This window comes from Microtus oregoni, unplaced genomic scaffold, assembly GCF_018167655.1.
Source record: "Microtus oregoni isolate MIOR12 unplaced genomic scaffold, Mior012 000021F_ref0000039, whole genome shotgun sequence".
Taxonomy (NCBI): Eukaryota; Metazoa; Chordata; class Mammalia; order Rodentia; family Cricetidae; genus Microtus; species Microtus oregoni.
In genome coordinates this window covers 22909700-22934437 of record NW_024543080.1, presented here as the reverse complement: position 1 = coordinate 22934437, position 24738 = coordinate 22909700, and the positions used below count along the sequence as shown (strand labels likewise).

Below are 24738 nucleotides of genomic sequence, written 5' to 3'. Positions count from 1 at the left end.
GGTGAGTTCCAGGAATTGCCAGAGCTATATATTGAGACCCTGTCTCAAAACAAAGATACTTAACAGACTAAAATAATCACATTAAATCTAAGTAATGGGTAGCCAAATTAAATGACAAACACTGCCACCATGGATTAAATGAAGTCTAAATGCTCTCCGTAAGGAATTCACGTTAAAGACATGAATGGGTTTAAAGTCTAACAAAATGAGAAAAGACATGCAGTAACAGTAAACAAAAAAAGCTGAAATTATTCACATTTCACTGACTTTAAGAACCAGGAACCTTACCAAGGAACAAAGTATACTTTATAAGGAAAGAAAAAATACAACCCAACAAAATACTAGAGTTAGATTCACTCCAAGCCAGGCCTCCATCTAATTTCTATTACCATCTGTGGTGGTTTGAATGCCACTGGCCCCAGAAACTCACAGGGAGTGGTACGATTAGGGAGTGGAGCTTTGCTGGAGGAAGGGTGTCACTGTGGGGGCGAGCTTTGGGGTTTCCTATGCTCAGGATACGGCACGGTGTTTCAGACAGCTTCCTGTCTCCTGCTCCTTCTCCAGCACCTGTGTACGTCCTTGCTTCCTGATATGATGACAGTGAACTAAACCTCTGAACTATAAGCGAGCCACCCCAATGAAATGTTTTCTTTGTAAGGATTGCTGTGGTGATGGTGTCTCTTCAAAGCCATAAATACCCTAATATACCACCTAACCTTTGTTAGGCATTAACCACTAAATACTATCACTCTAAAACTGCTAATGACTGCTAATGATGTCTTCAATCAGAAAACAAAACTGCCCCAAACCCAAGCTCAGAGTTTGTGTGAGTCAGAGACTACATACAGTCTTTGGTGTTTTGTGACAAAGCCATGCTATATGAGCTCAGGTTGTTCTCAATATCCTTCTGCTTCAGACTCTTGAGTGACGGACCCATCTGTGCCACCACATTTGAAAACTGGCATGATTTCTCACTAAGAAAAACTGTTCATCTACAATATTTACTATTATTTGATATAGAAAACAAAGAATACGCCTGAAAACTTGAAACAAAACAGTTTATCACATACCCAAAAGGAAAATTTCAACTCTTAAATCAGGTAAGGAAGTTTATCACACACACCTTTCTCCTACACTGGTGCTTCTGACAGTCCCGCATTTTAACACACTTGGTTTCACACAGGTAAGGTTTGTGACACGGCATTCGCTTTGTATGCTTTCCACAGCGGCATTGCTTTTCCACTTCCTAGGCCAAGCACCAAGAAACATCGTTAAACTGACTTAATGTTTTGCAACACACAGCAATTTTGCTGAACGGATAAAAATCTTAGTAACAAATTTATATTAAAAACTAACTAGGGACTGGAGAGATGGCTCACAGGTTAAGATCACTGGCTGCTCTTCCAGTCATCCTGAGTTCAATTCCCAGCAACCACAGGATGGCTCACAACCACTTGAATGAGGTCTGGTGCCCTCTTCTGGAGTGCAAGCATACATGCAAGCAGAACATTGTATATATAATAAATAAGTCTTTTTTTAAAAAAACTAAACCAAAGTGGTCTTCTAAAACACTTATTTTACTTTATTCCAAATGAAACCTCATATTTGGATTAATTATGAAATTTAGTAGAAATCTGATATCAAACAGTAAAACTAACAAATTACAGGGCTGGAGAGATAGCTCTGTGGTTAAGAGCTTTGCCTGCTCTTCCAAAGGTCCTGAGTTCAATTCCCAGCAACCACATGATGGCTCACAACCATCTGTAATGAGATTTGGTGCCCTCTTCTGGCCTGAAGGGATATATGCAGGCAGTACACTATATACATAATAAATTAAATCAAAATAAAGTACAATGCTTTAAAAGCAAAACAAAACAAATTACAGGATCATTTACAGGTGGTTCCAACCATACCATCTCCATCTCATCTCGGTAAGAGACAAGTGGAGTGTTTAGTATCCCAGCTGGTTAATGGAGTAGTATGGCTGAAATCAAACAATGTACATATTTAAGTTTACAGTGTCAAATCTAAATATGACTGTTCCCATTGCAACTAGGCTGAATTCAACAGAGCTCTAACTTCTGGTGGCAAACAGCCACACATTGAACTCTGCAAATGAGAACATTATAACTTGTACCAAGGAAAACAATAGAGAGTAATGTTCAGATTTGATTTCCTGATCAATACTATAAATATTGGATAACACAGACAATGACACAGATGTGTATAAAAGTAATAAAAAAAAACACCACAACAGTTTCTCCTGACATTTTTTGATGCAAAGCTCCTGAAAGAGAGCGTATGGGACACAACTGACTTGTCTGCAGGTCTCACATGGCCCTCGGTGGCAACGCTGTGAACACCTATGGATCCCACACTCAAGCACTTTGTCACAGCTGTCTCCACAAGTTGGGACATCTTCTGTACAAGGCAAAGAAAACTCTGAAAGCAGACAAAATGTCAACATTAAACAAAATACATCATTAGTGAGTCATTAACAAAGGCCCCTGTTCTTTAGTTCCTGAAGAATGACAGCCCTTTTTGAACTATAAAAATTTTGTAACAACATAAAATTAGAAAAAAATTAACTTTAATAAAAATAATTCCTAATGTTTCTGCAAGACTAAACCTAAATTCACAATTCTGCCCATTGCTCCCACTGCCAACACTGGCAAGCTTATCTTTCTTCTTCTTCTTCTTCTTCTTTTTTTTTTTTTTTTTTTGAGAAACAGTTTATTGTGTAGGCCTAGCTGTACTAGAACTCATAGAGATCCACCTGCCTCTGCCTCTCACATGCTGGGATTAAAGGTGTAAATCACCATACCTGGCAAGCTTGTTTCTTATGAAGAAATTTGATACACAAATTACTATAAAGAAGCATTTCTTTTTAAGACAGGGTTTTGCTGTAGCTTTGGAGCCTGTCCTGGAACTAGCTCTCATAGACCAGGCTGGCCTTGAACTCATAGAAATTCGCCTGCCCCTGCTTTCCGAGAGCTGGGATTAAAGACGTGTGTCACCAGTGCCCAGCTTAAACAAGCATTTTTATGACTAAACTACTTCAGAAATTGTTAGCTAGAGAAATGAGTATGAGAACATAAAACTCTGAGGATTTCTATATATGCAAAATTTTTTTAAATTTGTTCAGTCTCAAAGGATGGAAAAAAAAAGACAAACCTTAAAACACCATAAAAACTCACCTTAACAATCACATTATGACAGGTAGTAAAAACAGTGTTACAAATGACTCAAGCAAGCTTACTCAACTACTATCCTGCTCTAGACACAAGGAAAAAGTAAGTTCTCAGAGGAAGCTAAACCTAGAGACAACAGTAGCACAGCGTCTTCAGTACCAATGTACACCAAGAGATGGAATGTTACAACTCATGACCTCACGATGTTACGTCAAATTACTTAGAACTCCCAGGTGATATGAAGGCTCACGCCATGTGTGGCTACTTTATGGCTATGGACAGAACTGGCACATAACATCTCAGAGGACTGTCAGCACCCTAAACCCTCTACACCTAGCTAGCCGGCCCTTCTCCTTAACCCGAGTCTGTCACTGTTTTCCTTTCCAGAACATCATGTAGCTTGATTCCTAAAGCACACATCTTTTTCAAATTAGCTTGTTTGGTTTAGTAATATAAATGAACATTTCTTCCCCATCTTCTCATAGTTCAATAGCTCATTTCCTTTGAAACAAGTCTTACTTGATTTCTGACATGGACAGGACCTCTTCCCGGAGCGAGGACACTCTCCACAAGCACCAACATGACAAACTTGCTCACATGTATGATAACCACATGGCAGTGTCTTTCCACACACCTAAAATAAAAGCATTCATCAAGAGATTAAAACCACACAAAAAGGTAGTATAAAACATAACCCATTTGTACTCACAAACACCTTCATTTATGCCCTCACATTATTATGCGTTATGTCTAATACAGGTGTCATATATGTGTACACATTTACACATATGAATTCTCATTTCCTGTGTACCAGAGGGTATCATACAAATGTAGAAAGGACAGATGTATCCTCAGCTTTGTATGACCATCCACCAGACCTCTAACCAGTACTATACCTGTTCCAACGCTAGAAAAAGCAACCCACAATAACAATTCCACTTTCCCAGTGGCATTATCTCAAAAGGAGAACGGTAAAACCTAACACTAGGTGGAGAAAGGGAAGGGGCAAAACAACACACTGAATTAAGAATTCAGCAACTAACTTATTTTGAGGGGAAAAAAAGCAAACTTTTTCTCCAGTAGTAAGATATTTGACTGTAGAAGAGCTACTTGTGTTGTTCCTCCTCACCTTTTACCCCTAGGTGAAGAAGCACTTGTGCTCTCCAGCCATCTGTCTACACTCTACCACTCGCAGAGGGCACCAACACTTACCTGATCACAATGCCACACTGGGCTCGCACAACTTCTTTCTGCTTCCTTTTTGCCACAAACACACCTCTGTCTACTAACTCTTGGACAAGGCTGACAGTCTCCTAAAATTACAATCATTCATTAGTACACAAATACTAAAGCAATGAAGACAGCTTTGACTCTGTTTAAGGTCAGTTTCCCAGGCCCGCTCTTTTACCTGCATGACAAGGATTTTCACACTTATGATGCCCACAAAGCAGCTTGCGCCCACACGGCAGCTGGCAAGACCACTGCTTGGCACTGCACCTGCGAGGGACAGGTTTTGCTTTCTTACAGTGACAAGTAGTTGTGACCATCTTTGGACAAGGAGGGCAGGGACCTGGAATGCAACAAAGGGGATGAGATAATTAAAAGTCACCAAAACATCTCAGATTTACATTTTCCTGAAATCTCTATCATTTTTTTCATTGCTACTTTTAAGGGCAATCCCTTTTCACAGCAAAATCCAAATTCAGCTTGGATAATTCTGTGTGCTTCAACATTAAGAACAAACAACCAATCAAAAACAACTACACATACAATATGAAACTCACCTGGATGGCAGAGAAGTAAACATTTATGGCCACAAGGAGGTTTAAATTCCCTCTCACATACTTGGCCACACGAATGAGGTACAAGCCATGGATCTAAAGGTGGATCTTCTACTTTCCCACAGTAGCAATAATATCTACTAGGTGTTTCTGATCTTTTGTATTCAAATCTACATTTTGGACTACAAAAAAAATTTGAAATATTAATCCCATCACTAAAAGCAACATAAGAGATAACAGTAACAAGACTATAATTTTGTTGGGCAAAAAAATAAATTTTTACTACAATCATTGCACAATATAATTTCCTGAAATATGGAACTGTTTTATACTAATACTCTCCCAATACAAGAGCCAACAGTCAACGTGAGATGAAGCTATGCATAAAACTTGGCAACAATTACTTTTTTCCATATTTATACTTCTAAAACCTGAGATGGCCACCTGTAGTTAGTTGCTATTCATTAAACACAGACATCCAAAGTACAACCACAAAATTTCTACAAACTATATATCTGCAATATTCACCTAGATTTACGTAAGTCTCAGCTTCTTAAAGTTTGGTTATATACTCTATAAATAAACAAAATACATGATCAAAGAAAAATAAAAAAGCAATCCTGTTATAAATAGGCTGAATATAGCAAGAAGAAACATAACAAATAAGAATTAAGAGGGGAAAAAGCTCCAGGTAGAAGCCAGCCTAGTCTACAGAGCAAGTTCCACGACAGCCAAAGCTACACAGAGAAAACCTCTCAGAAAAGAAAAAAGAAAACTTGAATGCAAACAAATAATTTCCTAATTTTCCTTTTTTTAAAGGCATATCTATTTCTTATTTTATGAAAAATTTGCATGCATGTATATATGGATCAAATACATGCCTGGTGCCTACGAAGACCCAAAGAAGGTATCAGATGCCCTGAAATCTGTTGAAGACAGTTGTGAACCACCCTATGGGTGCTAGAAGCGAATCTGAGTCCTCTGCGAGAGCAGTAAATACTCTTAACCACTAGCCATTTCTCCAGCTCTGAGAATTTCCTAATGTTCAATTTCTAAAACAAAATACATATATTTCAAGCTCACTTAAGTCAAGGAAAGTTTAAATATAATTTTATATTCTCTGATAAAGCAGAGTGAGTTATACATCAAAGTAAATTTGGATACAAGAATAACAAAAATTCACTTGGAGATCATCATAGATGATTCCTAAAAGATGCTCTAAGCCTTGTGGAACAGTCAGTGTGCTGCATCAGACTATTTGTGCATCACCATTTAAATCTGTTCTGTATAAAAATCAATGTATTTTCACTGCCATGAGGACATGCTGTACTTTCAAATAAACACCACGCTGATGTTCAGAATAAACAAAACACATTTGTTCTCTTAATTAAATTTCAAAAAAAAGTTATGGAGAGATGATTCTGCTGCTCTGACAGAGGACCCGAGTTCAGTGCCCAAATCAGTTTCATGTGGCTCACAATAGCCTCTAACTCCAGCTCCAGAGAATCACAACACTGCTGACCTCTTCAGAGCATGTATGTGCACATATCCAGAGACAAACAATACACACACATGCACAATTAAACAGAATGATTTTTAAAGTAAAAACTGAAAACTAATGCCACACCTCATGTTTATAAATAAATGACATTTTGTTCAAAGAGTTAAAAGGAAAATGACTTTCTTACAGCTGCTATGTAAGGGATGTACTTAGATGGTTAACAGGCACTGACTATATGTCACACTACCCGCCTGCGCTGACACAGACAACAGGAAGCTGACTATGCACTCCACTGCCCGCCTGCAGTGACACACAACTACTTTGGAAGGGGGTGATGTGTAGTTTCACTATAAAATGATGGAAATCAACAATCAAGGCCTTATCCTGTTTACTCAACAAGCACTTACCTTAGAACAAAGAATAAGTTCATTTCAACAAAATGACTTTATTATAATTTTTTACCAGGTTCTGGTTACATCTTGACAAGAGGTAAACAAAGAAGGGCCTTACAGAACTACTTATTTTCAGTTATTATATTCGGAATAGCGTGAGAAATACTACACAGAACATTACACTTTAGTCCTTCCAGGCCTGGGAGAGAAGTAGCAGTCCATTACTCTGGTAACTGACACTTTGCTCCTCTACAGGAAAATCACGGCTTACAACAGAAGCAAACAGAGCAAAGGTGAGAAAGAGTGAAGCTCAAATCTCTGAAACCAGTGATGCTGGGCACCTGGCTCTCTTCTGCACCCAACACTGAAATCCTCTGCCGTAAGTAACAAGTATAGACTTCAAGTTTAAAGTCTTTCCAAACAGAATGTGCTGGAACAGAAAGCAGTCTATCACACTTAACTCAGTGAATAAAAAAGGCTACAATTCAAAGAATAAATCCTAGGATTCGAGCTCCAGCTCTGCCTCTTAGCAGTGTGAGCTCACTGCTGCTCTCAGCTAACTTCCACGTCTCAGGGCAACAGGTGAAATCTCAAGATTGCTGAGAATTATAACAAAAAGGTCCTTGTCTAAAATGTTTTGTTTTTTTATTTTTTTTTTTTAGTTTTTTCGAGACAGGGTTTCTCTGTGGCTTTGGAGCCTGTCCTGGAACTAGCTCTGTAGACCAGGCTGGTCTCGAACTCACAGAGATCCACCTGCAATATTTTTTTAAAATTATGCCACAACAGTTTTACAAATATCTTGGTATTTATGATAATTAGGAAGACGTGAATCAAAACCAGATTTTATTAGGCCTAAACCTGTACAATCTGGAAGGTATTAGGAAAAAGAACACTACCTTGAAAATTTTTTAAAAAATCAGTTACAAAAATTGTAATATAAGCATACAATGCCCTCCTGAGCTTATGTTTAATTAACCTTACGATGAATCTACCACTGCAGACTAGCAGAAACAAATGATTTTACTTCTCCACTTTTTCCTCAAAAAATAGCTGAAGTCCAAGATCCAATAATCAGCAATAATAAACAAAACTGGTAAAATAAATGTAGATAAATTAATAATGATACATAATACACAAATGTAATGTTGAAATTGAAGATATATCTGGAAACCATACAATCAAAATATACTAGATGATAAGCAGAGTCCAACACTAATGTATACTAACAAGAACTTGAGGAAAGAGAGGTAACGACTTTTGAATGATTCCTTGAAAGCAGAACTGAACACTGTTTCACAGGTGTAGGGAAACTCCTACACAGCTGCAGCTGTCTGGGACTGTCAGCAGAGCCTTAATCTACCCTTTGTCTTTAGCACCTTCTGTTTAACATGTGAATATGTCTGAGTGTTTCCCAAGGGTACAAAGCCTGTGTAAAACTTGGGAAAAACCCCGGCACACTGTAATAGTCCTTAATCGAGAATTTGCATTTGGTATTGTCCCTCTGGAAGTTACTATGTTTTGGGGATGTGGAAATCAACTTACTAAAAGTGTAAATAGGAGAAAATAAAAAAGTCCTAGGTGAAGGAAGAGCACTGTCTCTGAGAAGCTGAGACCTCTGCTGCTGCAAAGGCTAAAAATCACCCTTAAAGTGCCCTGTCTCTTCTTCCACAGACCCACAGGAACCCACACTTGTTCTACAACACACAGGAAAAACAGCCTAATGATTTGTTGATTACTGAAAGATACGAGCATTTACATAAAAATTGCAAGGAGAAAATTAGCAAGGTCTCCTATCTTCACAAACCAGACAAGTAATGGAAAGCAAAACGGACTGAAACTTCCAGCAATACAACTTCTGACCTATAATGTTCATTTATTCCACAACTTAAAATCCAATGAACCAGAAAACAATTACCATGGCCAAGGATAATCTTTCTTTCCAAAATCCTCATCTGTCACAGATGATACAAGAAACTGGCTGTCTTTAGCCCACTTCTGAATACAGGGCATATGGAATATACAGAAACATCCAGAGCAGCTCCAAACCTAAGACAAAGGTGTCAAAATGCATTATATAATTTTTCTTTGTTAATTATACAATACTTTAAAATGATTATCACACACTGATGTTCAAGACTTACCTAAAGACTAGAAAACAAAACAAACTCCTTCTAATATCACAGAAGACATGATCTTTACAAGTATATTTAGGAGTATCATATATGAAAGAAAAATATTAATCACCCAGACTCAATTAGCAAGAAAAAACAAAGGTAATAACCTAAATGATGTCTAATTTATATATATGTATGTGTGTATGTGCGTGTATACATACATACATACATACATACATATATTCAATACACATACTGGTGCTGACCGGTAACATCTTTTATAACATGATATAAACATTTTCCTTGCCAAATATACCTATACATCTTATCACATAGATTTATGTACCATATTTCATCAATTTCTTATTGCTAGTCATCTATTATTCCCAGTTATGAAGAATATAAGAAAAGGATTCTATCCATAAAATTTCTGTGTATAAATAACCTGTTTTTTTATATAAATCCTGTAAGTCCAGCACTTACACAAAATTCAAAAAACTGAGCAAAAAGTAAGAATACATACAACATAAAAGCTTAAGAAAGGGGGCTGGAGAGATGCCTCAGTGGTTAAGAGCATTGCCTGCCCTTCCAAAGGTCCCGAGTTCAATTCCCAGCAACCACATGGTGGCTCACAACCATCTGTAGTGAGGTCTAGTGCCCTCTTCTGGCCTGCAGGCATACAGGGAAGCAGACTGTTGTATACATAATAAATAAATAAATATTTTTTTTAAAAAAAGCTTAAGAAAGATGAGATGGCTCACCAATTAAAGGTACTTACTGTGCAAGGTGTGGAGTCCTAAGTTTGATCCCCAGAACTCACATAGAAATAATGCAGAAAAACGAAAAATGTCCACAAAGTTGCCCTAAGTTCTGTTTTCCTTATTACAACTATTTTTTTTTTTTGGCGGGGGGGATCAGACATGTACTGTGAAATAATGTAGACAGCAGCATTACATAAAAAGAAACAGCTAATTCCTTAGTTTTGATTCCCCAAATGCCTACCTAAAATGGGAACCTAGAGGAATGAGTGGACAAAATGAGGAGGAAGAAATGCCAAATAATGGTATTTTGTAGAAGTCATTACTACTAAGGCCACAGCAGTTCAATACTGCAGTAAGTCCTTTAAAGAACTGTAAAACTGCTCTAACACCCTAACGAGATTGGGACATTCACCAATGGAATGATGGTGGAAGAATGTTGTTCCAGGAGACATGAACTCCTCGGTGCTGCATTGAGCCTGTATATTGGCTGAGTCAGTTCCCAAGGAGGACAAACAACCTTGAAAAGTTAGGGGATGTGGGAGCAGTCACACAAAGAGCAAGCACTGATGCGGACACACAGGAGCCGGAATCACAGAAAGCTAAGGAGATGTGACTCTGAGGACTAGGACACCAGCCTCTGCTGCACGGCCCTAGCTAACCCGTGTAATAGACTTCGGCTTCACCCTACATGACCAAAACGTTTCCTCAGACCTGGCTTAAGGCTGCCATACCAGTAAAGATTAGAATGAGGTCTCACAGGTGAGTCTGCCATGCTCAGCTGTCACTTCTCTTTACCTGCTTCACTAAGGCCCTTTTAAATTGACCATGGCTTCACCATCAGGCAAGCTGTCCTTACAACAGCATCAGTTATGCCTGACTCTTTCTCTCCCCCAGTGACCCTGGCCACAATGTTCCAACACTGTTAGAAGCTAATAAGCCTTAAGTGTCACTATCAACTGCTGTTCCTCTAAGGCAAAGACCATGCCTATCTTTATTTCAACCCACGCAAAGTATGTAGCTCAGCCGTAGATCACTGGCCTAGCATGCACTAGGCTCTGGTTAGATCACAGCACCACATAGTAACATTCTGTGTTTGTAGGAATCTCTAAGATGCTAAAAAATACTTTACTAAAACAACACATGCATTAGATTGAAATACTTGCTTGTGATATCAATATTGCTAAATATTACCTAGAGATAATTCCTTAGATTTTGAGATTTACAAAATGAAGATGAATTCATATATAAAATTGTCAAATGAATTTTTAAGCAAACATAAGTGAAAGTACAATAAAAAACTAAGTATATAAATGTGAGAGATACTTACTGCTTGGTTTCTCTTCACTGAAGCGATACAAATGAGGCATGTCATAGCCCCTGCCTGGAAAGCTTCGTTCACATACTGTTTGGTTCGCTCTAATTCATGTATATCGCCATCTTAAAATTGAAAAATTGAAAACATCACAGTAAACAACACCTGGAAACAATACATCTTCACTAACAATCACGTCACATGACAAATGCCAAACAATTTTAACTGCAGAAAACAGGAAAACTCAAAGCTTAGCAAAGGAAAACAACTACTCAATGACCTGACAAGGGTTTCCATGTCCATGAACTAACAGCCTGCAGCTCACACACTGGCTTGCTTTCTGCTTCAAATCCCTGGCCGTTCTGGTGCAGGCAGAACCACTGGCAAGGCCACCAATATGGCAAGTAATGAACTATCAAATGAAAAGCTAACCCCTGAAGGAAGGGGTTAGCATGTAACACACTCCTAATAAAATCTTGTGAATGAGAAGATGCTGAGATTCCTATAGCACAACAACTACGTTTCATTAAATTATGTTCACTATTTCTGCTTTAAAGAGCAGTATAAACATTTTTAGGGAAAAGAAATCACCAGACCGTATTTCCTTTAAACAAGTATTGTATTTCTCTCCAAGCACTAAGACTGTTACCAAAGGATAAACTATTATCACCTCATTGTTAAACATGAGAAATCTGAGACACAGAAGTCAGTGACCTCAGTTTGACTAAGAGAGTCTTCAATCCCTATCCTCTGCTTTAATGGAAAAAAAAAAAAAATTCCAAGAAAAAAAAAGTTAATGAAAAAATGACAGAGCAGCGCTCTAAAATACAAATGACACCAAACGGGAGGTAATCCAGGTCATGTTAGCTAAGAAAATGAACTTACATGCCTTTAATATAACAAAATGATTCAAAAAGACTGAATTTCCAAAAAAAGTAGGTCAATAATACGTGCTTAAACAAGGAAAGAATACACTATGGCAATAATCTAGTTCAAACCAAAATTTGCTGCCAAAAAGAACTAACTAAATAAAAATATTAATTAGCTCTTCATTTTCTGAACTCATCTAACACAACACAGAAGTTAACGAAAGTGTGCCCCCTACCATGCCAAAAACATAAGTGTCATTGAAGGTGTTAAAGAACAGCATTCTTAAGGTACAAAATTACTAAAGACAAACATTTCATTTTAAATTGGCATTAAGTTTCCAAAATATCCTCAAACAGAATAGTCACTATATTTTGCTTTCAAAAAATGTAACATTTTAAATTTCATCAGCTTATTCACATAATTTAAAGAATAGTATGAGGGTACAATCTTACAAATTAAAGTCTAAGTTTATCTCTATGAAATTCAGGTAACATTACTTTGAAAGTTGTATTTTCCTTTGGTTATAGCAATAAAGTGCACTGCCTGGCATGTCACAGTGGACAGAGCATGACAGCGGATGTCACATATTCTGAAATGCCCACAGTGGCAAGAAAGGAAACATGAGTTTGAGGAGGTCAAGGCTGGAATGAGCAGAAAGTAGCAGTTAAAGGCAGTCAGAACTGTGGGAAGATACCTAATGCTTCTCAGTTTTCCCTTCTGTCAAATGCTAACAGTAGCCAGCCACAAAGGCCTGCAATAGGCAAAGCCAGTGTGCAGGGAGAAAAGGCTGTATTTTAAGTCAGGTAGTGTGGAGACTAAGGAGGAGGTAAACAGCAAGTTATACAACAGACAGAACTACAAAATGAGGGCCTGTTTCAAAAATAAACATTTAAAATTTACCAAGTAAAATATAGGAGGCTTTAATGACAAAATACTGTGGTCTATTTGCCATGTATATGCCACCTCTGTTCGTGCACTTCTGAGTTAGAAAACTGAAGTGCTGCCAGGGTAATAAAACAAGAAAAGTTATCTTTCCAACATGAGTTATCCATGGATGAAGATGGCATACTCTTTAGAATAAAGCTATGCAAAGGCTAAGAACAGAAAAATTGGAGGGGTCTTGTTAATGTTAGTGTTCAACCCACTAGTGTGGGATGGAGACCATCGCATTGCTCTAGCATTTAGTCAATTAAAACATTTACCTGGTCCAGTTCCCTCAATTTATTGCATGTACACTGCAGAACATCCAGGAATGAGAATCATAATATGTTGTCCTTTTATAATTGTGGCTGCCTTTTAATCCACAGTTTAAACCACAAAAGCTGCAGCCTGAGAGAATCCTGTTCCCTCAGTCACCAACTTGACTCTTTCAAAGCTAAGATAGGAATTTAACTAAATCCCCGTCCCTCTAAAGAACTCAAGACTCAAAGGTTGAGGGGGAATTCTGCTCCTCAGAGAGGCTGAAGAACAAGTAGCTCCCTCCTCTCCTCCTGTCTTTCCAGAAGCCCTTGTGCTTTTCCTGGCCCCTGCTCCACCTGGCTCCTCCCTACCACTTTCTGTCAGCTAACTGCTGATGCAACCTACTAACCACAGGTGAATTTTATTTAATCAAACACATCTTTGCATCATTAAACAAATGTTCCAGAGCATAAACAAAAGTAACACTTTAAACTAAAATTCTAGTCGGGCAGTGGTTACGCACACCTTTAATCCCAGTGCTCAGGAGGTAGCGGTAGGAGGATCTCTGTGAGTTTGAAGCTAGCCTGGTCTAGAGAGTGAGCTGCAGGACAGCCAGAGCTGTTACACAGAGAAACCCTGTCTCGAAAACAAAAAACAGAAATTACTTGAGATAAAACTATGCTAAAAACTCATAAAGCATGAAAATTATAGTTATTTTTTACTATCTACACTAAGATAGCTGTATTCTATTACTATATGCCACATGTAAAGGTAAAACCTGCCTCTTACCTAGAATGGTTGAAGTGAGGTAGGTCCTCTTTACCATAAACTATGTAGGAAATCATCCAGAAGCAAGAACTTCTCTAGCCTTAAAACTGCTTCCATCAGCTGTTATTTTGCTAGGCTTGACATTTTAGCTGGACTTCCTTCACTGCTCAGGCGAGGTCCATTTCATAGGAGAATGCATACCAACATTTGCAGTTAACTTCATTGGTGCATGCAGGGAACTCACCAAGCACCCAAAGGAGGCTGGATGGATGGGGGCACACACACACTACACGTGTCAGTCTGAAGACTTCCTAACGCCTGTCTTTATTCCAGTTACTATACAATTTCTGCTGTGCTGGACCCTGTTGAACTAGCAATCCTGTTCTTAGCAGAGGCCTGTGTAATAACTAAGGGACAAAGCAGTAACAATCAGAAGACAGCTCGTGTGGAATTATGGCAGAAGACCTATACCTAAAGACAGGGTTTTTTTAATGAAAAAAAATCTTTTAGAAAAACGAGAGAAAGAAAATAAAAACCTCTAATGGTATGGTAGAAAACCTCTAATACTCAAGCTTACAAAATGTGTACTCATTCCTCACAACAGAGACCCTGAGCCAAGGTGAGCACGTCAAATACTAGTCAGACAAAAGCAACGCTCAATTCCAAATCTTAGCAACTTGGCTTGCAAGCCGTTCTTTTAACCACTCTACTGACTGCACCCACCCCCCGCCCCGTGCAACAGACAGGTTCAAGAGCAGCCATCTTGTCTACTTCAGAATAACGCTGCTTTTACACAGAAAATACAAGGAGTCCCAAAGAAGTTCAAAAGCTGATCAAATCAGATAGAAGCCAACCTTGACAGTTATTGTGTCATTTGGGGAGAATCTTCTCTCCTATGAAGAGTCATTTCCTAGAGAAAAAATTTTCTAGCTCTAACAAGACTTTAAAGTGAAAAAAGGATCAAAAATGAGAATGTAAGACTACATAGAGGCCGGGCGGTGGTGGTGCACGCCTTCAATCCCAGCACTCGGGAGGCAGAGGCAGGCGGATCTCTGTGAGTTCGAGGCCAGCCTGGTCCACAAAGGGAGTTCCAGGATAGGCTCCAAAGCTACAGAGAAACCCTGTCTCGAAAAACCAAAAAAAAAAAAAAAAAAAAAAAAAGACTACATAGATAATAGATAGCATAAAATATAAAATACTGAGAGATGTTTCCAAGGACTTAAGTATAAAATTTGGAAAGTTTAAGAGTAAAGCTATTGATCTTGAAATATCTATTTTAATAACTTGATAATAGTAAGTATATATGCCAGGATCACTATGGTACTCTCTCATATTAAATAAAAAGAGGGAGGGGGATGCTTCAAGTATAACCCAAACATACAACAGATAATGAATATGCATGTCAGACCTTTAAAGATTTAGTTTAAAAATAAAATAGCATGAAAATCAAATATAAGATATAAAACTCCAGTAATAAAGCCAAGAAACAAAATGGACTTTAAGGCAATTTTAACATGATTAAGAAGAAAATGAAGACTACACTCAAAGGGGTCACCCCACAGTCCTGCAGCCTAAGAGAATCATAGTAACTCCCCCGCCTGTTTCTCTAGGAGTTATAAAGAGCACTTGCCATATATCTGCTTTATACAAAGATTAGTATTAACAACACATAATTTAAATAACAAAATGTACTCAACTTCAGAAGATATCCACATTGAAAAACTATTCTATAGTAATTTAAGTTATATCTAAACAATATCAGAAATATACTACTTATAGCAAAAAGATCAAAATTGGTAAGCTAATACCTGTGTGAGTAGTGTATGAGATGAATGTATTAGCGACGATTTTCCCCTGCTTTCCTTCCAAGTCTTCATCCCCTTCCTCTTCGGAGGAGCTGCAGTGCTCCTCCACAAGCTTCCTGGCCGCAGCTTGATTGGCCTTCTTGATCTCCTCAAATTTCCTCTGAGACATCAGCTCTGCTTGCAAAGAGAAAGAGAAAGGTTTCATTTCTACCAATCAATTGGTGTCTTCCCAAAGCAAGGCATGATGGAGATGACACCTTTAGTGTTCAGGCCAGTGAGCACCAGTTTATTTGACTATTATATCAGTTTAGACCAGCCTATCTCCTTACAATCTGAGAAAAAAATCTAATCTCTTACCACAGGACCAAAGAAAACCACATGACAAACACTAACTGTAAAGAACCCTACCAAAGTAATCAAGAGCCAGAGCTACAGAGACAAACTATTGAGAAGTTCTAAAAGTATAAAGTAGTACTGCAGAACAGCTCATTAGTCTCAATATAAAAATACCAACAAAAAATTTAAACGGAAATGAGATATTAAAATATACTACATAAGTCAGGCGTGGTGGCAAGCACCTTTAATCCCAGCACTCAAGAGGCAGAGTCAGGTGAGTTTGAGACCAGCCTGGTCTGCACAGAGGGTTTTAGGACAGCCAAAGTTACATAATAAAGAGACTCTGTCCCATAAAAAAAAAAAAAACAAAAAACATCAATTTAAAAAAAAAGTTGTAGAAGCCAGGTGTGGCAACACACATCACATCTTTTATCCTCGCACTTAAGAGACCAAAGTAGGTAGATCCCTGAGTTCAAGGCCAGCCACTGCTAGCTACATAGTAAAATACTGTCTCAAAAATAAGAAAATAATAAAAATCACTAAAATACATTATACATCATGATTTTTAAGAAATCGGGGAACATACTTAGTGGAGGCACGCAAGAGTAACAGGAGGTAGTGCTTCTTCAAACCACAGTCTCAGAACCCAGTCCAGCCCACAGTGCCTTTGCACAGATAATATCCATGATCTATCTACTGTATTTATTAACTGCTTTCCTAGAAAGCTCCAAAATTCTTCCAGCCTTCAAGGTGAACAACATTTCTGGTGGTCACACACAACGTTAACAGGAAAAACATGCTTCTAACAATTTCACTCCAAAAAAAGTTAAATAGGAGTGAATTGTTCTTGTACTGTCCAGAAAGGAGGTCTTAAACAACACTGGAGCCAGAGCTTCTCATTTCTAGTCTTCTCTAGAGCACTCTCCGTACTCCTTACTGTTACTCCATTACAACAATACAGAACGAGCCAGATAACTTCCCAACACGTGTCTGCAATGAGACTTCCAACTTCCTGAGATTAAGGGTCCTGGGAATTGTGCTTTCGCTAACAAGTTCTATGCTCTGTAGCAGGCAATGGTGCTTTCAGAGAAGACTCACAAGCTGAATGGGTGCTCATATTAAGAGGGTTTTAAATTTACTTTTCTAAGTCACTAAAAACTTCCTATAATAGGCTGGCGAGCCACCATCAGAGTAAATCTTCTCCTTAGGTGGTCTATTTGTACTTAATAGTATACCTTTAGTTTCCCTCAGGAAATGTTTCCCTTTTCTTACTGTAGCTCACTTGATTGGTGATTATTAACCAAACCAGACTGTTTGGAGTAAAAATGGAAGAAAATGAATACGCGCTTAAATCAGGAAGCTTTGAGAACTAGGCTGAAGTCGCAAAATAAGGAGGATGCCATTAATGGGGGGGGGGGGATATAAAAGAAACACCTAAGACTCTGGTAAGTATATGTTGCCATAAATTAGGTAACACCATCTGGAGGGAAGTCACAGACAAGTGACCAAGCAGTCTTCTCACACATCATTCCTTCCAGTCAAAAGTCAGCTGTTCCCCTAGAGAATGCTTGCTTTCCTGCTACCCACAAATTCCAAGCGAGCTTATAAATCTGCTCACGGATCACCAAGCTATGCACTTCACCTTGGTAAACTGGCCAACTGCGAGGAAAATCAACACTAACTTTAAAGTTACGCTAAGAGAAACCCCACTGAGAGGCTCGACTTTGCTCCTAAAGGGAAAGGAGAAATGAAGCGATTATATTATGATTTCAGAAATAAAAAAAAAAAGTTAAAAGTCTTCTGAAAACTACATTCCAAACACAAAATGATTTCAGGAATCATTCCATTTTTTTCCATGCACAGTTATATGTAATTGCTCTCAACACTCCACTAAATCAAGATCTTGGACCAAGGCTATTAACAAATCCATGGCAGCAACACTAGATACACCCGAGGAAAGACCTGAAATTTATGAACAGGAATCAGTCGGAAACACTGCCAACAACCAAGGCGGTTGTCAAAGAGGTCAGGTGGCCTGGTAAACATGGCTATCAACGCCTGCTCTTCAAAGCAGTGTTAGTGTAGGCTGGAGGTCCCAATCCCGCCTGGGAGACCTTAGCGCAGCTTGCTGTTACCATACACAAACATGCGAAGGCACAAGATCTTGCTTTACAACAACAAAAGTTACACATTTTAGGTTTTCAGAGAAAAAAAACACTGGCGATCAATTTACCGGTAAACAAGCAGTGCGTTGACCCAACAGACCAGATGAACTGGACACCATTTAAAACTTAAGGTCTAGAGGATTCAGGTAGGTAAAAAACTAGTGATTGGAAGAGCCTGGCCGGAGAAAAAAACAAAGGCAATACCAATTAAAAGGAAGATGAAAGAGATGAGATGGAAATCTGCCTGTTCTGAGAAGGTCCCGATACTAAACTCCCTGAGCAGTTTGTTTTGTTTTGTTTTTTTAAGTGACTGAGACTACTAGGGCACTGGGAGCCACGGCTAAGTTGGTAAGCGCCTGGGGAGCTTGGTAGGGTTAGGGACCCGAGCCATCCTCACCGCTGGTCCCCAGGAACTGCACGGCTTCGCCTCCCGCTGATCGCTGCCTACGACCTGCAGAGGGCAGGGTCGCTGCTCCGCCGGGAATGGGACCCGAGGGCACCGCGCTCCCGGACCCTTTGACTCGCCCTCCTCCAGCGCCCCAGAGAGGGTCTCCATTTCCCGAGGAGGGGGCTGCGGCGGCCCGCCCTCGGGCTCGGCCTCGGGCTCGGCCAGCGGCCACCTGGCGCCAGGAAGCCTCCATCCCTGCAGAGGAGAGATAAAGGGGAAAGAGCGTGAGCGGGGGTCCGAGGCTCCTGGTGGCGGCCGAGGAACCGCCAGGTCGAGCCTGGGTGCCGACGGACCCCGCGTCACGGAGACCTGGTCTGGGGAGGTCGCGGCCCTGTGTCTCCCGAGGGCGAGTCCCCGCCGAACCCGGGCTGCAGCGACGGGTGAGGAGGGAGCGGGCTGGGGGCAGAAATGAACCGCGGAGTCACGAGGACCCCCCAGTCGGGACAGGAAGCGCCGGATCACCGGAACTCCTCCTCAGGCTCAGGAGAACTGCGGCGGGCAGAGAAGCGAGGACTGACCGTGCGGCCGCAGCCGGGAACCAACTGCTGTGTGGACCGAGCCGAAAGCTACGTCTCCTTACCGACGGCGCTCCCCGCCAAAGACTACAACTCCCAGAAGCCACCGCCCGCGGACCGCGGACTCCGTGGCAGTGTGGCCGCTTCCATGTCCGGAAGCGGCTAAGGCATTCTTGGTGCGCGTGCGCCCACGGGATTCTTCCCAGCCTTGGGGAACTATATTTCCCAGAGTGCTCTGGGGCTCGTGAAAGACGAACACCTTCGCTGGTGAGCGCGCCAAGAGCATGCTCCAAACCCATCCATTCGCAAACACTCTCCAGAAATCCGCGGGTATCAGGACTCATTCAGAGAGCACTCAGCTGACCTGAAGCCGTCTTCGCCGCGTCTTGCTGCTTGCAGGTGGCGGGAACATTCTCTGGAATGTTCTTACAAAGAAAATACTGTGGTCGCCGTGGGAGACTGGGTCAAGAAAGCCACTGGAGCCTTGTAGGAAAATGGCTTGAGTTGAGAAAGCTCCCTTCTGTTCCCAAAGAAATCCAACCCCTATTATTACCTCTTTTTATAGCTTCCCAAGCTTTCCCCTGGAGACGTCTTATTTTACCTTCACGACAGCTCCCTCGAGTATGTTTCCTTCAGGAAAATAACTGAGAGCCAAGAGCTAATCTTTAGGCTGCCCTGAGTATACAATAACACAGGTATAGATTACAGAAATGCGTTTAGTGGTCTGTCTAGGACCGAGCAGAATTTTGGCTTGTATTTGGAATTATACAATCATTAAATTACCGTCCAAATTAATTTCCCAGCATTTGTCATAAACATCTAATACTCAGATGCCGTTTAATGTGTCCAGTAGTGTACAAAATATTTACACATATATGTTGCGTTTGCATACATGTATTTATACATTGTAGGGCCCACAGGTCTACTCCTCCTTCCGGGGTTCATCTTAAGGAGTTACATTTTGGAAGTTGCTTGATTGCACTTCCTGCTTATTATTATTATTATTATTTCCCTTCTCGAATCTTCAATGGTGTTGAAGACTAGATAGTTGTAATTACTTGACCAAGACTTAAACTAGTTAGAATAGGATAATTATTGACTATATTTGTTATTATTGTATATAATTTTGTATTAGGCTTATAACTCTTATTTAAACAAAAGGGGAGGTAGGTGCTGTAGGAAGTCTTACAGCTAGTGGTAACCCACCCACTTAGCTGATGCAGAGCATGCGACCAGCCACTTTTCTGGCCTCTCTCTGTTCTGGTTGCAGATTTCGGTTTCTCATGTCCGTTCCAGCAGAGGATTCTGATTTGTAAGTTTACCCCTAAATAAATAACCATCTATTTCTCAATTCTGAGCTAGTGTGGGATTTCTTATAAGCGTCGGTTCCACAGACTTCTTGTTGCAATTTCGGGCTAAACATCCTTTTTGTTTCTGGGCTCTCTCTGCCCCCTTGGCTGTTAGCTACAGGGCCATTATTTACTCCATCTTGGGCCTGGTAATTTTCTACCTGCCTGGGGGGATTTCCATTGTGCAGCTGTTAGGTGTATAGGATTTTCCTAAACTTGAATAAACAGCATTATCTCCTCACAAATGACTGTGTCTCTTGTGTGTTTTTTAAAAGAGGAGAAGGAGGAGCTAGAGTGCTTGCTCAGTGGATAAAGTGCTTGCCATGAAAAAAATGTGAACCTGACTTTGATCTCTAGTACCGAATTTTAAAAAGTTAGGCTCAGGAGGGCATGTGCGTAATCTCAGCGCTGGAGAGGAGAGACAAGTGGATCGTCAGAGCTTGCTGGTCAGCTAACCTAATAAAAATAAGTACAATAGCAGACATGTATTGTGGTACATGTCTTTGCTCACTTTGCATACATTATGCTCTTTGGGCATTGTGAAATTACAACTAGATTGAACAAAAAATATGCCTCTACCTCCTGAGTACTGCACCACTACCTGGCATAAATACAAACTTTTTTTTTTTTTTTTTTTTTGGTTTTTCGAGACAGGGTTTCTCTGTGGCTTTGGAGCCTGTCCTGGAACTAGCTCTGTAGACCAGGCTGGTCTCGAACTCACAGAGATCCGCCTGCCTCTGCCTCCCGAGTGCTGGGATTAAAGGCGTGCGCCACCACCGCCCGGCTATAAATACAAACTTTTAAGCCCTGCCAGAAGACCAGACATTTTTGACACACTAAGAAAATAGCCTTCTGCGAGTATGGTGATTGGAATGAAAATGGCCCCATAGGATCATAGGGGCACTGTTAGGAAGTGTGACCTTGTTGGAGGAAGTGCATCACTGGTAGTGGACTTCTAGGTTTCAGAAGCTCAAGCCAGGCCCAGTGTCTCTCTCTCTTCCTACTGCCTGCCAATCTGAAGGTAGAACTCTCAGCTCCTTCTCCAACACTATGTCTGCATCTGTACTGTGATTCCCGCCATGGTGACAATGGACTAAACCTCTGAACTGTAAGCCAGCCCCCAGTTAAATGTTTTCCTTTGTAAGAGTTGCCAAGAGACCATAAGGTGTCTCTTCACTGCAATAAAACTCAAAGACAGGGAGTTCCAATTACTTCATAATGACAGACAACTCTCTGCAGGAAAACAGCACTTGGATTAATATAGTAGCAAATCTCTGCAGGGGAGCAGCTTCAGGCTGTAAACATCTCCTAGGAGGAAGCTGTGGTCTCATTTTCAGTCTACACTCTCAGCATCCACCAGGCGAAGGCCTTGCCCTGAGTCTGCCCCATGGAAGGTTTTGCCTTTCCCATGAGTCTGTTCCATGGAAGGTTTTTCCATTCCCATGATTCTGAGCTGATGTTGCCCTTGACATGGCCGTGCTTATGTCAACAGCACACATTTACTCGGGATTTCATCTGCTCCTTATACACTCACTCAGGACTTCCTACACACCCCACAGTCATGCTGTTTCATCACAGCAATAGAAAGTAACTAATAAGCCATTTTAGTTACGTTCTATTGCTGTGATAAAACAGCATGACTGTTCACAGATTGAAGGTGGGGTAGGGTTATTTCACCTTACAACTTGTTAAGTCCATCACTGATGGAAGCCAGGGCAAGAACTCTGGGCAGGAACCTGGAGGCAGAAAGTGGGGCAGAAGCCATAGAGGAGTGCTGTTTACTGACAGGCTCCTCCTGGCTTGCTCCATCTGCTTGCCTAGACACCTCAGCACCACCAGCCCAGGAGTGACACCACTCACAGTGATCTGAGCCCTCCCACATCAGTTATCGATCAAGAAAATGCCCCAAAGCTTGTTCACAGGCCAACCTGATAGGGGCATTTTCTCAGCTGAAGTTCCCTCTTCCCAATGATTCTACTCTAGCTGTGTCGAGTTGACATGAAATTAGCCAGTATAATAGGAATGAATTAGGCGCTAGATAATTTCTGAATGGAAAAACCTGCAACTTCAGGCTTTGGGATTTCTTAATGCATCGAAACTGTCTCTTCCTGGGAGTATCACATAAAAGAGCTGGGACATGGAAAGCACTCACCAGTATCCAGCCTCTTCAGTGATCTGTCATCTTCAAGTCACAGAATTTACCTGCAGACTTCCACCTTAGCTCCCTCTCTCTCGTCCCAAACTCGTCCATCTTGGTGTCATGTCTGTCCTTGTCCTAACACGTTAAAGATGCTCACCCTGGACAACCAGTTGATGTCTAGATAGGACTGGTTTCTGCATAGCTAAGAGGTGAGGTCTTTCTTTAGCCTCCAATGTACTCAGGTTCTTGGCACAGGTATTCCCAAAGCCATATATCCTGTCTTTTTTTTAAAACATATATTTTATTAACTTTTCTTGATTTTTGTGGCTTTCACATCACATATCCCGATCCCACCTATTTCCCACTTCCTTCCCCAGCATCCCCCCTTGCAACCCCCTGAAGTAAAACAAATTTCAAAAGAAAAGCAAAAAGCAAACCAAGCAAACAAACAAAGCGAAAGAAAGAAGAAAAAGGAAAAGGAAAAAGGAAAAAAAAAAAAGAATCTCTTTGTGGCAGCTGTGGTCACACACATTCCAGGGAAACCCAGGGATGATTCCCACACACATTTTACCCTTAGATCCTTTCATCTTCGTTTGCAGAGTTCATGGCCATGGGTCATCTGTCTGATTTGAGGCTTCCATCCTCAGTCACATTTTCTATAAGGAGTTCTCAATAGGACTCCCCATGGACTTTGCTTGTTGTGAATATCTTACAGTTTTGGGTCTGTAGGTTTGTCCCTTTCTCGTGCTCTGACAGTTCATAGATGAGGTGCGGTTGGGGTGAGCCAACTCACAGCCCTGGACCTGGGTGACAGCTGGTCAGCCTACCAGCTTTCCCATATTTTCACCCCTCTGCCACCTCTCTCTCTCTCTCTCTCTCTCTCTCTCTCTCTCTCTCTCTCTCATCACCTGCGCCAATCATCTCATACAGCCTGTTCTGCTATCAGTCCCTCGGTCCAGCTCACTAACACTCACACCACCAGGGCCGACTCTACTGTTTTGCTCAGACCAAGTGCAGAGGCCTCTATCCCAATTGTGGTAGGAGGCATACTGGGGGGGTGGGGGGAGGCTGGGTCAGCTCTCCTGTTCTCACCCTCAGGATTGGCTCACCTGCTTGCCCCTCACTGGCTGCAGCACGTGGGAAAACAAGCCCTGCATCCCGCCAGGGCAGTTCAGCACTAGAGCTGAACCTGTTGGTAGTGACCCAGGCACGCCAACCCTGAAGGCATGAGAGTAGAAGACCTGACCCCATCCCCTTCATCTGCCATGTGGTTGCCTGGGTGAGGGAAAGACACCCTCTCCCCCACCCCTTGCTACAGGTGGCAGGTGAGAGAGCTGGGCCTGGGATCAGGAGAGTAAGAGAACTAGCTCCTCAGCTGCAGCACATAGGAGAGGGGACCCTGGAACCCACCAGGGCACCACCTGAGAGCTATCCTGCCTTTTAACTCCCAGATGAAGCTGGAGCCCAGTCTTGAACCTCTGCATTAGCATCTTTTCATTGGTCTAACCTGAACCATCAACAGCATCTTAGCCCACCAGAGCCCTCTCTCTAGAGGAGTAAGAAAGGAATTGCATAATTCCTTACCTCAGGCTTTTGACCAAACACCCATCAGCAGTCCAAGGTAAGCATCAGCATGAGTTTGGAGGAAGTGAAATAAAAACTCAGACAGGAAAGGAAGAAGTCTCTGATGTCAAGCCTTAATACTCTGAGAACTCCTTAAATGTAACATTAAAGGATTCCTACATCATCTTGTGATGTGAATAAACGCTGGAATACTCATGTGCACATATATTTTCTCATCATAAAATCTGATTTATTATGCTTCCATCAGTAAGAAGTGTCCCTCAATCACCCTTCCAGACTTATCTTACCACAAAGGCAAGTATCTTTCAAGTGGCCTGAAGTCTACGAGATGCTACTATTCCCTACTTAGTCACCGATAAGTCATATTTACTCTGGTTTTGTAATCAGTTTCACTTTATTGCATCCTAATTCTTCATAAAACTGTATTTCAAACACAGTGTGCACAGTCACACTGAATAGACTCCTCCACAATGCAAGTGACTTGAAAGTGTGAAATACTGATTCGCTTTTACAAGGATTATTACAGA

At 41.0% G+C, this 24738-nt stretch overlaps 1 protein-coding gene across 2 annotated transcripts in view; it reads right to left on the bottom strand.

The window, feature by feature from the left end:
• Nfxl1 (nuclear transcription factor, X-box binding like 1) overlaps nucleotides 1-19281 on the bottom strand; it is a 41725-nt gene extending 22444 nt beyond the window's left edge. Inside the window, exons 1-11 of one of the 2 annotated variants that reach the window (XM_041671558.1) lie at nucleotides 19142-19281; nucleotides 18573-18818; nucleotides 15678-15848; nucleotides 11068-11177; nucleotides 8781-8911; nucleotides 4976-5154; nucleotides 4600-4761; nucleotides 4404-4504; nucleotides 3711-3825; nucleotides 2318-2442; nucleotides 1124-1246 (exon numbers count right to left, since the gene is read on the bottom strand). In XM_041671558.1, coding sequence (XP_041527492.1) covers nucleotides 1124-1246; nucleotides 2318-2442; nucleotides 3711-3825; nucleotides 4404-4504; nucleotides 4600-4761; nucleotides 4976-5154; nucleotides 8781-8911; nucleotides 11068-11177; nucleotides 15678-15848; nucleotides 18573-18816 — 1461 coding nt within the window. In that variant the 5' untranslated portion in view covers nucleotides 18817-18818; nucleotides 19142-19281. The other variant, XM_041671559.1, reaches the window with a different exon arrangement.
• Between the last annotated feature and the right edge of the window lie 5457 nt (nucleotides 19282-24738).